At 41.6% G+C, this 13,880-nt stretch overlaps 2 protein-coding genes across 2 annotated transcripts in view; both read right to left on the bottom strand.

Moving 5' to 3' along the window:
- LOC146575960 (immunoglobulin mu heavy chain-like) overlaps positions 1–13,880 on the bottom strand; it is a 526,942-nt gene that overhangs the window by 73,284 nt on the left and 439,778 nt on the right. The window lies entirely within an intron of this gene.
- Positions 4,773–13,124, bottom strand: LOC146575967 (uncharacterized). Its single transcript, XM_085272461.1, has 5 exons — positions 13,063–13,124; positions 12,663–12,975; positions 5,584–5,605; positions 5,187–5,259; positions 4,773–5,086 (listed from the first exon to the last, which is right to left on the bottom strand). The coding sequence occupies exons 1-5, from the start codon at positions 13,109–13,111 to the stop codon at positions 4,773–4,775; spliced, it is 771 nt and encodes a 256-aa protein (XP_085128587.1). The 5' UTR covers positions 13,112–13,124.

Below are 13,880 nucleotides of genomic sequence, written 5' to 3'. Positions count from 1 at the left end.
GTGACTTTGTTCCAACAATTTTTTGAGCAGTGTATATGTGAAAATATAAGACTGAAGCCAGCTCAGGTCTACCATACCAGACATACCCAAGCTGTACAAGGATTAAACATGGGAAGATTAAAAAATAATGTACCCAGGGCTGAGAGAAGAGCTCAGGGAGATGTGGAGGGTGAAGGCAACAGTGGTCCCTGCACTTAAAGCAGTAAACCTCTAACTGGTGAGTGACATCTGAGATCTTTGACCAGAAGTGTGCAGTCCTAGGATCAGGAAAGATACTGCACAAGCTCCCAGGGCTCTGGTGGAGGACCCGGACTTGAAAGATGAAGACAGCCCGCAGGGCGAGTGGGGAATTCTGTAATCACATATCTGTTAGCTTCTGGGGTGTTTGGTGGCTAATCTATGTTTTACATCACGTCCACTTTCAATCTCATTGCTTTCTCTCCAATGTTAATTAATGTCAACAGCACGGGTGGCCCGCTTGATAGGGGAAAAATGAAATATAGGCTGCAAATCCTATTCACATTTAGCTAGCATTAGTGCTAGCCAGTTGGTATGTTACTGTCTGCTGACAGGCTCTCTGTCACGTTGTCCTGCTTTAGGTGTAGCATTGTCTTAAGTATTATCTTCATCTCAGTTCATTGTAATAGGCTATTCATTGACACTTGTGGTGCTTGCTCTGCAAACACAGTCCCATTCGTTCAGTTATTTTGGTAAAAGTTTGTGTTAAAGTGACAACTTACAACATATCAATACTTATCAGTTAAGTATAATCAACATAACAATGAGGCTTTTGTTTTACTCGAGTTGTTCTTTGCAGATGATTACTTTGCAAATTTCTCCAAGGGAACCCAAATGGCCAGCAGCAGCCCTGAATGTGAGACTTTCAGAAAGCTAGAGCTTCTTCTAAATCTGCAGGTTATGTGTCTCAAATATTCCCCTTTTCGTTGCTCCAGATGTGGGGAGGCAGATGAACGTTCGAGATGGCATCGTCCCCTTCTTTTGTGGTCAAATGTGCGTTTGCATTACATTCTTTTTTCTACGTGCCTTTGTTTATGCATAAGTGTTAGTTGTTCTTGGATTGTTCCAGGAAGGATTATCTTTTTGTCAATAAAATCCATGTTAATGATTGAAACAATGTCTCATGTCTTATAAGTAAAATAAGCATGTAAAAACTGCTCATACACAACATACGATCAAGAATGAACATAATCTTGATGTAATTATAATCAGGGGTTTTGTTTAATAAGGGTTCTTTGGGTGTTTTGTGACAGATAAAACCAACAATCTTACATGGAGCACACTTAATTCAAACTGAAAGTCCAGTAAATATTCAGGAAATTTATGTTAAGTTACACTTAAAATCTAAATTTACATGTGATATTATGTAAAATTAACAGTGAATTGTAATTTTATAACACATTTTTTAAAACATTTTTGGCATGTTTTAATAGATAAATCTAATTATTTTGTGCTGTATAATGTAGTATTACATCAAATATAATTGAATATACAACTTTTTTACTTCAAATAATGTTATTTAACCCAACTGTTAACTGTATATTTCTGTAAATTTAAGCATTATTATTCATATTGCCACATTCATTGACCTTGCTTATAGGTAATTTCATTGTTTACTCACATTAAAATGTTCCTAATTTAATGTCTAAAAGTACTTGGAAAAGGCAAAATCCCATGTAAAATTAGCGCAACAAACTCTATTTTCATTACTGAAAATAACTGTATTTTTATGAGAAAGTTATTTTCTGTTATTTTACGGAAGTATTTTGGCGCCCCAGCTGCCGGAATATTACTGTTTTTTTAAGATGTTTTTTTTAAACACTGCAGCTTGAGAGGGACAAAACCTGTGGTTTACAAAATACTGCAACAAAGTCTTCCAACGTGTGAATTTGTTAATAACTGGAAGTAAGAATAAATCACACACAGCTGTGTGTTAAACTTAATCAAATGCATATACTTGGGAGTTGTGTGTTAAGGAAGAAGTGAGCAATGAGTGTTAATTCATGTCATTTTTTGTTTTCATTTCATTGTTGATATTCAAATTTACACCATGTATGTCGTGCATGTTTGTGAGTATTTGTGCAGGTCTCTTGGTGTTTTGGATCACTGTGTCGCTAACACGCACACAGTAATAAACAGCTGTATCCTCGGTCTGCAGATTCTGTCCTGTTATTGTTGCTGTTCTGGCAGAAGTGTCTCTGCTGTAGCTGAACTTGTTCTTTAAAGCATCATTTTGGCGAAGACCACTAGTACCCCACTGATGAGAAATCCAATCCATTACTTTTCCTTCACGCTGTCTGATCCAACCTGTTGCATAGCTGTCATCAGTCATAGAATAACCAGAAACCTGGCAGGTGATGGTCAAAGACTGTCCAGGCTGCACAGACCTTGATTCTGGCTGGATGAGATCAATACTGTACACACCTGTGGAAACAGAAATTAACATTATCTCCATCATTCATCTGATAACTAAGCATTTCTAATATATTTATACGAGTGAATTCACTAAAAGCTCCTCACATGATCCAGCAGCCAGCAGCAGTATCAGAGCTAACATGACTGATGTTGAAGAGGAAATCTTTGGAGCTGATCTGTCTTCTGACTAACACACAGACATCGTAGACATATTACTCCCTTTTAAGTAACTTTCATTTGCATATTCTTGAATATATTATATTTTGATCCATTTAAGGTGTCAGCAGTATATAGATAATTTGTTTTGAATGTAATGTATTGTTGCAGTTTTCAATTTAGTAAATCTGTTATATCTAGAACAGAGTTATATTGTCCTATGCAAAGCATTTTGAGATATTTATTTATTTTCCTTAAATAACTAACTAAGTAAATAACAAATAAATGAATAAATGTCATGAGATCAGAACCCGGGCACACACTGGACAGGCTGCCAGTCTGTCATGGGACTCACATGGTCACTTATAATCTTTAGCATGTCTTTGGATGTTAGAGGAACCTGGTAGCACTCAGCGAGAACCCTCCCAGAGATTGGTAAGGGAAAATACAAACGCCATTCAGCCTAATGTTTTTCTTTATTTTTTTAATTGTGAGCACTGGACTGGTAAGAATCCTGATAGAATCCAAGGTGGCTAATGTTGACTATATAGTACTATATGTACTGAGTTAATTGTTAATTTGTGATTGTTTTTCCAGATCCAAGAAATATAAACAATCAAACTGTTAATGTTGATATATTTTTAGACGTGATGCTACTGGGTTTGCATCTGTTGATGGTTTGAATCACTGTGGTCACAACTAGCACATTAAAGCTACAGTTGTGTCATGAGCTGTCTGTTAAATTGAAGTGAGGATACATATGTTAAACTATTTGCCCCTTCGTAATTTATTATTATTGTTATTTGGTATTTGTCTTAATTACATGTTTCTGAATCTGAAGCAAATTTTAATATAAGACAAAGAAAACCCATGTAAATACAAAATCCAGTTTTTAAATGATTACTCAATTGTAACTCTCCAATGGATGTCACTTTTGCAGAGACTATTTCTCATTGTTGAATGATGAATAAGGGCCATACCTGACACAAGTTGGACGTGCAGTCTTTAGATGTTGTTCTGGGATCTTTTGTGATCTCCTGAATGAGTCATTTTTTGCTGACCACTCCTGGGAGGCTACATAACACAATATACAACTTTTCTCCATTTTTGGATAATGGCTCTGAATGTGGTTCCCTGGAGTCCCAAAGCCTGAGAAATGGCTTCGTAACCATTCTCAGACTGACAGATGTCAATGACTGGTTCTCAGCTGTTTCTAACTTTCTTTAGATACATTTTCGTAGCCTACTGCACTTTCTCAGAAAGGTCCTTTTAAAATGAATTAAAGAAATTTAACGCATTTTCCCAATAAAACTTGTTGTTCACAATCGGGAATAATACATTTAGCTTCTTCTCTTCCTCCCAGCAAAAAGATACCAAAAATGAAGATAATTTGCACTTTTGTGATGGTGACAATTTGCAGAATGGGGGGAATCAGAAGGATGTGCGCCGGCATTAACAAAGAAAAATACAGGGCAGGATGAGTTGTGTGTTTGTCTCATACCCTATCAGTCAAAACCTACATTTGTGTTATAAAAACAAACCTATTTAGTGAATATGGTTTAATATAAACAGTTATATTTCTTCATTCTATACAAATGGTTTTAATAATTTAGATAACAGAAGATTCAGTGTGATCACAAGCAGCTGAAACAGACACAGAGTTTAGTTGACAGTGAATAAGCAGATATTCAAAACTCAGTTTCTCTTCCTCACCCTCACCTCCTGAAATGATACAGATGAAGACATTTTGCACATTTGTATGGGTGCAGCTTGCAGTATGACTGAAGGGTTAAGGAGGATGTGACTTGGTATTAAAAGAAGGGGAATACTGGACAGTATGAATTAATGACACAAGGAGTAACTGAAGGCTAAAGAGTGATCAAAGTTAAGAAATGATCATAAGAATCAGGGTTTCTCATTTGCTTTTTCTTTTCTTAAAATAGACAAAATAGCCTAATTCAAAAGTAATGGACAGATGTGACACTGACTGTCCTCCAATGTTCTAATAAGCACTACTTTTCGTTCAGAATACTAAAATTTGTGGTTGTTTCTCTTCCTGGCTATGATTTTAACAACAAAATCATACAAGCATTGTCTCTGAGGTATGAGAGAATAGTCTTAAGTAGTATTTTTAACAAACATACATTATGGTGGATTTTGTACAGCCATTCAACCAGCTCCAGTCACTGTGGCTCTCGAGCACAATAATAAACAGCAGTGTCTTCAGTCCTCAGGCTGTTCATCTGCAGATACAGCTGCTCTTTGCTGTTGTCTCTAGAGATGGTAAACCTGCCCTGAACTGACTGAGAATAAAAGATGTTATCACTGTCATCTTCGATGATTGCAATCCACTCCAGTCCTTTTCCAGGAGCCTGTCTGATCCAGGCCATCCAGTAGATGCTGAAATCAATGTTGGAGCCTGTACAGGTCAGGTTGTGGGATTCTGCTGGCCTTTTAACCACTGATTCAGACTGTGTTATAGTCTGACTTTCAACACCTGTCGGATTAAAAAAAGAACAAAGAAAAGTGGTCATTTACTATAACAGGAGTAGGATCAAACAATAAAATATTTATATCTGTAAGTGAAAAATCTTCACCTGCCAAGAACACAGTTAAAAGCAGGAGTCCTGCCCTGAAGTCCATATTGTTAAACTGTGAGTCCACTGCTCTCTGTCATCCTTTCTGCTGTCAGATAAGTACACATGAAAGACATTAGTGTTTTGCATTAACTCCTCCTCACTGGAAGAACTCAGAATTAATCATTTTCTCAACATGTTTAGAGTCCACACAAATTTAAACCACATTATAATGTTTGATTTGAGCCAGAAATTAATTAAATACAAGTTTAAGTCTGTTTTACATTTTGTACCTCACATCATTTCAAACATTTCTATATTTCAGCAAAAATGCTTTTTGAAATCAATTTAAAATTCAATTTTGTTTCCATGCTTTCTTAGAAATAAATATGAAAATAGGAGAGATTTTAGTCATTACCATGACAATGAAATTATCATGACTGTAAGCGCAAGACAGAAAAAATAAAATGCTGTTTATCATAGTTATAATAGTAGTAGTACTTCTTGTGAGATTTGTACTCCTTTGTCACTCTATTCACTGCCTAATTTGCTAATAATGAAGACTTAATTATTCTAGTACAAACAATAAGATAGGCTGTTACATGATTCAGTGAAATAACATAAAGAAACTAAAAGTAGCTTACATGCAATGGCTGAATGCACAGAGGATGCAAGAGTGAGCATGTGCAAAACACAAAAACTAAATGCTTTCATAGCCAAGCATACAAAGGAGAGGAACCACCAAATGCTCTGGCAAATCTGCTTTATTGTGCACCTGATCCTGGCATGCTCAGGTGTGGGTGTGAGCTCCACCCATTAATTACCTAAAAGAAAGGAAACCAGAAAACAAGGCCAGTCACCAGACCATCACTGTAGAAGGATGCTAGAAGAGATCTCTACATCAAATTAATTTTTGATATGATGTGAAGCAGCTAAGACAGACACAAAAGTGCTAGCTCATTCAATATGAACTTCAGGCAACACACAGATGATTGTTCTATACTAAATTAGAGGTTCTGTAAGTTTTTGTTCAATACTAAAGTAAAGTACAGTAATCCAGGTAGGAAGTGATAAAGCAAGAATGACTTTTTACAGTCCCTTTTGCAGGAGTTAGAACAAAAATCATGCCCAGATTTTGTGCAGGAGCATGACAATAAAAAATCATATAACTCAGAGTTTCAGAAGAGATTCTTTAGGGGTGACATACAGTTGGACACTTCTACCAGTCAATTATACCATAAACATCTTTGACTAAAACTGAGGAGCCTGATCTTCATCCACAGCACAGGCTCCTGTGGATCTCTGCTTTTCAGTTTGACTGGCAACTGGATGTCATCAGTGAAGCAGTGGGAAGATATATTATGCTTTCAAGAGGCCACATATACAATAAAAAAAAGAATTGGGGACAGAAACTCTACAAGTTCTTGTAGTACAGTACTTTGAAGTTGAAGATTAAATCTTTGGAGCTGATCTGTCTTCTGACTGACAGGCAGACATATTACTCCCTTTTAAGTAACAATTATTTGCATATTCTTGAATATATTATGTTCAAGTTCAAAGTTTATTCGCCACATGCAGTGGCAGGTTGCCCTGCAGTGGAATGAACCCGCCCCCAACCTTACACATACAACACAGACATCACATGGGGATACAAGTCAGAGAACAGTTACATTACAGAAAAAAAACACTGAAATGTACACTACAGCGGGAAAGGTACAAGAGGAAAAAAAGAGACCTCTACTCATGCTGGGCTACAGGAGGACAGCATGAGAACAGGAAACAAAAAAAACTCCTCTGCACAGAAAAGCACACAAATGTCCACAGTACAACATTATAGAGCACGTGACCAGCAACAGGGTTGGGTAGGGGGATAAGGAGTTGTTTTGAGCCATTCAAGGTATCAGCAGTAAATAGACAATCTGTTTTAAATGTAATGTATTGTTACAACTCTATTTTCAGTTGAGTAAATCTGTTATGTCTAGAACACACAGTCCCAGACTGACAGATGTCAATGACTTTGGTTCTTAGCTAAGAACATGATGCTAAAGCAGTTCAAGTTCTAAAATTGGCAAGGCACCAAAACCTGCTGGTTTGTTTGAATTGATCATTACATATTTCAATCCAACTGTCTATAATTTTACTTGTTTCTATTTAGTCATTTATATTATTTTTGCTTAATGCAGCCAGTTGTTGTTGACAGCATGTTACCAGCATGACCACCCATCCATCCATCCTTTTTTTTCCGCTTATCTGGGGCTGGGTCGTGGGGGCAGCGGCCCAAGCAGAGAAGCCCAGACCTCCCTCTCCCCAGCGACCTCCTCTAGCTTATCCGGGGGAACACTAAGGCGTTCCCAGGTCAGCCGAGAGATATAATCTCTCCAGCGTGTCCTGGGTCTATCCCGGGGCCTCTTCCTGGTGGGACAAGCCTGGAAAACCTCACCCAGGAGGTGCATGACCTCACTGGCAATAGCTTTCCTTTAAAAAGTCTTGTGATTAATTTCAACAGGAGCCCCAGAAGGGGCATTCATTGTGCCCTATTCATTGTGCCTTATGGCTTCACATTCAGTTTAATTGATCATCTATGTTAAAACTATGTACACCCTACAACACTTCCTATGTAAGTGGCCAATGTGGTACAAGGTGGAAGTTGGGTTACACTCTTCTATCCAGTCTTATCCAGCCAGTTATTAAGATTGTGGCACAAGAAGCAGCTTGAGTATTGGACTAAACAACAGCACTGAATTAAATTGTTGCAACTTGTTAAGATGTTGTGGTCTACATTTCTAGGGTGGGACATTTCAGGTTTCTGGTTAGGTTATGGGATTCAGAATAGTCAGCAGTTAGGCTATATCGCTCTGCCTGCCCACCTACCTGAACAGAGGTAAACACTCATGCCATTACAGTTCATGCCATGGAGTTTGACCTAATTCCAAACTCGTGTGGGCATGATTACGATCCATTGACTGATAAAATAGAGAAAAAATTATTTTGCATATTATAATAACAGCCCAAACTTCCCTTTGTGATGTTAATGCTATTTATTTATTTTATTTTTTTATTTTTTTGCCAGATAAACCTAATTTCAGCTGCTACCTTATTCTGAAGGGGTCAAGACTGCAGGTACTGTAGTGCATATTTGATTTGGCAGAATTTTATGTTGGGTGCCTTTCCTGATGCAACCCCATAAAGTTTGTGTCTCCTCCCAAAATTGAACCATGTGAATGGTAAATGTGAATGGTTTACACATGGTGAATGTGTAGACCACAACACCATGGAGCCACATTAGCTTTGCTTTATTCTGTACCATGGGGACAACTGTAACTGATCAGTACCCAGTAATTACTCAGTATTTGTGCAGCTTTGTTGCTCTACGCATGGCTTGGGCTCTGGAACCAGTCTCCTGGAGAGGGGCTGGACTCTGTCTCAGTCTGGAGTTGCCCCTGGTGAGAGGCGGCGGGCTGGGGTGGGTATTCTAATATCCCCTTGGCTTGCTGCCGGTACGTTGGGGTTTTTCCCGGTGGACGAGAGGGTTTGTTCCCTGCGCCTTAGGGTCGGGGAACGGGTCCTGACTGTCATCTGCGCTTATGCGCCGAGTGGCAGTTCAGAGTACCCAGCCTTCTTAGAGTCCCTGGGGGGGGGGGGGTGCTGGAAGGTGCTCCACCTGGAGCACCTGTTGTCCTGCTGGGAGACTTCAATGCTCACGTGGGTAACGACAGCGAGACCTGGAGGGGCGTGATTGGGAGGAACGGCCTCCCTGATCTGAACCCGAGCGGTGCTTTGTTATTGGACTTCTGTGCTAATCACAGTTTGGCCATAACGAACACCCTGTTCGAACATAAGAGTGTCCATAAGTGCACGTGGCACCAGGACGCTCTAGGCTGTAGGTCGATGATCGATTTTGTAATCGTATCACCAGACCTGCGACCATATGTTCTGGACACTCGGGTAAAGAGAGGGGCTGAGCTGTCAACTGATCACCACCTGGTGGTGAGTTGGATCAGGTGGCGGGGGAGGACGCTGGACAGACCTGGTGCACCTAAACGCGTAGTGAGGGTGTGCTGGGAACGTCTAGCAGAGGCCCCAGTCCGCGAGATCTTCAATGCACACCTCCGGCAGAGCTTCAACAGCATTCCGAGGGAGACTGGGGACATTGAGTCCGAATGGACCATGTTCAGCGTCTCCATTACCGAAGCTGCTGCATTGAGCTGCGGCCGCAAGGTGGTTGGTGCCTGCCGTGGTGGTAATCCCCGAACCAAATGGTGGACACCAGAGAGGGAGCCACCAGGCTGAAGAAGGAGTCCTATCGGGCTTGGTTAGCCTGTGGGACTCCGGAGGCAGCCGACAGGTATCGACAGGCCAAGAGGAATGCGGCTCGGGCAGTGGCTGAAGCAAAAACTCGAGTGTGGGAGGAGTTCGGAGAGGCCATGGAAAAAGACTTTCGGACTGCCTCGAAGAGATTCTGGCAAACCGTCAGGCGTCTCAGGAGGGGAAAGCGGTGCTCTACCTGCACTGTGTATAGTGCTGGCGGAGCGCTGCTGACGTCACTGAGAAAATTGTCAGGCGGTGGAAGGAATACTTCGAGGACCTCCTTAATCCCACTGACACGTCTTCCGAGGAGGAAGTAGAGTCTGGGGATGAGGGGAATGATCCGCCAATTTCCGGGGGCGAGGTCACTGAGGCAGTTAAACAACTCCTTGGTGGCAGAGCCCCTGGTGTTGATGAGGTCCGCCCCGAGTTCCTGAAGGCTCTGGACGTTGTAGGGCTGTCCTGGTTGACACGCCTCTGCAATGTTGCGTGGAGATCAGGGGCAGTACCTGTGGACTGGCAGACCGGGGTGGTGGTCCCCATCTTTAAGAAGGGGGACCGGAGGGTGTGTTCCAACTACAGGGAGATCACACTCCTCAGCCTCCCGGGGAAAGTCTATGCCAGGGTGCTGGAAAGGAGAGTTCGTCCGCTAGTCGAACCTCGGATACAGGAGGAACAATGCGGTTTTCGTCCTGGTCGCGGAACACTGGACCAGCTCTTTATGCTCTCGAGGATACTTGAGGGTGCATGGGAGTTTGCCCAACCAGTCTACATGTGTTTTGTGGACTTGGAGAAGGCATTCGACCGTGTCCCTCGGGGTGTCCTGTGGGAGGTGTTGCGGGAGTATGGGGTGTCTGGCCCATTGCTACGGGCCATTCGATCCCTATACAACCATTGCAAGAGCTTGGTTCGCATTGCCGGCAATAAGTTGGACTCGTTCCCGGTGGGTGATGGGCTCCGCCAGGGCTGCCCTTTGTCTCTGGTTCTGTTCATAATTTTTATGGACAGGATTTCTAGGCGCAGCCAAGTGGCGGAGGGCCTTCGCTTTGGTGGCATCATCTCTGATTTTTGCGGATGATGTGGTTCTGTTGGCTTCATCGGGTGAGGGCCTCCAGCTCGCACTGGAACGGTTCGCAGCCGAGTGTGAAGCAGCGGGAATGAGGATCAGCACCTCCAAATCTGAGGCCATGGTTCTCAGCCGGAAAAGGGTGGAGTGCCCACTCCGGGTCGGGGATGAGTTCCTGCCCCAAGTGGAGGAGTTCAAGTATCTCGGGGTCTTGTTCGCAAGTGATGGGAGAAGGGAGCCGGAGATCGACAGATGGATTGGGGCTGCAGCTGCAGTAATGCGGACGCTGCACCGGTCCGTCGTGGTGAAGAGGGAGCTGAGTGTAAAAGCGAAGCTCTCAATTTACCGGTCGATCTACGTCCCTACCCTCACCTATGGCCACGAGCTGTGGGTAGTGACCGAAAGAACGAGATCGCGGATACAAGCGGCAGAAATGAGCTTCCTCCGAAGGGTGGCTGGCCTCTCCCTTAGAGATAGGGTGAGAGGTTCGGCCATCCGGGAGGGGCTCAGAGTAGAGCAGCTGCTGCTCCACATTGAAAGGAGCCACCTGAGGTGGTTCAGGCATCTGACAAGGATGCCCCCTGGGCGCCTCCTGGGTGAGGTGTTCCATGCATGTCCCACCGGGAGGAGGCCCCGGGGCAGACCCAGGACACGCTGGAGAGATTATATCTCTCGGCTGGCCTGGGAACGCCTTGGTATTCCCCCGGATAAGCTGGAGGAGGTGGCTGGGGAGAGGGAGGTCTGGGCCTCTTTGCTTAGGCTGCTGCCCCCGCGACCCGGCCTCGGATAAAGTGGATGAAGATGGATGGATGGATGGATGTTGGTGGTTTGAATAACTGTGGGGCGACGCACACAGTAATAAACAGCTGTCTTCAGGCTGCAGATTCTGCCCATTTATTGTCACGGTCTCACCAGACATGTCTCTGCTGTAGCTGAACTTGGTTTTAAAAGCATCATTTTGATAAAGGCTGCCACTACTTCCTCCCCACTGATGAAAAAGCCAATCCATTGGTTTTCCTTCACGCTGTCTGATCAAACCTGTTGCATAGCTGCCATCAGTCAAAGAATAACCAGAGACACGACAGGTGATGGTAAAAGTCTGTCCAGGCTGAATAACCCTTGAGTCTGGTTGAATGAGATCAATACTGTACACACCTGTGGACACAGAAATAAACATTATCTTGGTAATTTGACTTTTTAGCATTTATATTATATTCAGTAGGGCAAATTCAGTAAATTCCTTACAGTGTACAACAGCCAGCAGTATCAGCCTTAACATGAGCATTATTATCAAAGCTGAGTGATATGTGATGTGTCTGTCTTCTGACTGACACACAGCCACACACTTCCTTTTAATAAACCCTTATTTGCATATTGCTGCAGAAATTTTACTTGAATTAAAGCATATTTATAGCTCGTGTCCTTTAAAGCGAAAGTGAATTATTATGATGATGACGAGAGCTTGAATGTGTTCATTAAGCTCCTCCTTTCTAGCATTTGTTAGCCATTTGTTTTTTGTTAGTTAGAGTGTGTTGTCAGCCCTTTTATATCATCTAATCTATGCTGTCATTTTAATGAAATGTCATGAATAAGGAGGTGCACAGTATAAGGAAGCTCTGTTATTGTTGTTTTAACTTACCAAAAAGTGTCAGGCACCGTAATAACCAGCAGTTCCTGCTGCAGTCTTCTTTCATTGTTTCATCTCATAATGACAGAGGTGAGAGAGACTTGTTATTTCATGCCCTCTAGTGTTTAGAATTATTTTACAGGACAATGCCCCCACTCCAAATGATTATTTTATGTCCCTAAATATACACATGTAGTATTTCTGCCATTTACACCCAGACAGTAATTTTATCATAATTTAAAGAAGTTGAAATGGCTCCAGTGTTTCTTGATTTTTTTGGAAAGACAATGGGGCAGAAATATATGTACTATTGCTAAATGTTCTAATCACTAATTATTATTAAATGATTGGATTGCTGTTTTAACAAAGATTAAATAAATATGAAACATTTAGAACAAAGAGTCTTTAAAACAACTAATATGAAATGGATTCTAACCATCAGTGTCACAGTGACATCTGCAGTGTTTTTTATGTACAGCTGTGTTGCTTCCTATATCACTGTGGCTTCCGAGCACAATAATAAACTGCAGAGTCTTCAGCAATGAGGCGGTTCATTTGCAGATACACTTGATCCACATTGTTGTCTCTAGAAATAGTGAAACGATTCTGGACAGATGTGGAGTAAACTTTAGTGCTCCCACTTGGAGCAGAAATGTGAGCAACCCACTTCAGTCCTTTTCCTTCAGTCTGTCGGATCCAGCTGATATCAGCATTATCATCTGATATTCCTGCATATGTACAAGTGAGTTTGTGAGAATCTCCAGGTCGTTTTACCACTGGTTCAGACTCAGTGAGTGTCTGACTGCAAACACCTGGAAAAAAAGAAGAAGACTGATCAGAAAGAAGCCAAACATAATCCTAAGTATGAATATAGAAAAGTGCAGAACTGTGTTATTCACCTGGAATCACTGCTAGCAGAATGAGCATTATACATTGAGTTAAAGTCATACTGAAAAGTTGTTTGTCTGTGTTGTCTGTCTGGTTTGTCTTCACTTTCCCATTCAATAAGTAAAGCTGGCTAAGCCAGTATTTGCATTAACTCCTCCTTAAAATGTTAAAATAAATCATTCATTCAACACTTTTAAACTGCACTTCATTGTAGTTTTATAACACACCTAATTTCACATTGTTACAATTGTGTTACAGAAACTCTGCTCAACCTGTATTCACAAAACCTAGTTGAAGAAAAGCTCAACTGGACAATGACAACTATAACAATGTCAAACCCTATTACGCTATTGCTTCCTGACCGCTATGCACATCAGTAGATTGATCAAACATTATGATATAATTAATAAACAGCAAAAACTAACAAGAAAATACGGTGAAACTAATGGCTATTTATAGTTTTATTAATCTGTTTTTTGTTGTTGTTGTCGTTTATTCAACCACAGGTCAGGAAACAAGAACTTTATTAACAAACTTTGGTCTCATTATAGGAATTGGTATGTAGGATAAATACAGGGGCAAAAACATTTACAAAAATCAGTAGTTGCTTTGCAAAATTTCCTACCAGTTAGTATGTCAACAATATCTGCAGTGTTTTGTGTACAGCTCTGTGCCTTCCTGTCTCACTGTGGCTTTCGAGCACAGTAATACACTGCAGAGTCTTCAGTTGTCAAGCTGCTCATGTGCAGATACACTTGATCCACACTGTTGTCTCTGGAAATGGTGAAGCGATTCTGGACAGATGTGGAATAATATTTGGTGCTCCCAC

This window comes from Mchenga conophoros, linkage group LG4 (genome assembly GCF_057382185.1).
Source record: "Mchenga conophoros isolate Kocher_MC1m ecotype Shallow Benthic linkage group LG4, M_conophoros_male_GT1.1, whole genome shotgun sequence".
NCBI classification, from domain to species: domain Eukaryota; kingdom Metazoa; phylum Chordata; class Actinopteri; order Cichliformes; family Cichlidae; genus Mchenga; species Mchenga conophoros.
This window is presented reverse-complemented; position numbering and strand designations above follow the sequence as displayed.

Coding starts and splice junctions, on each gene's coding strand:
- LOC146575967 (XM_085272461.1), bottom strand. CDS start 13,111: ATGACTTTAACTCAATGTATAATGCTCATTCTGCTAGCAGTGATTCCA. Junction 12,976..13,062: donor TCTGCTAGCAGTGATTCCAG/GTGAATAACACA, acceptor CTTTTTTTCCAG/GTGTTTGCAGTCAGACACTC. Junction 5,260..5,583: donor ATGATAATTTCATTGTCATG/GTAATGACTAAA, acceptor AAAGGATGACAG/AGAGCAGTGGACTCACAGTT.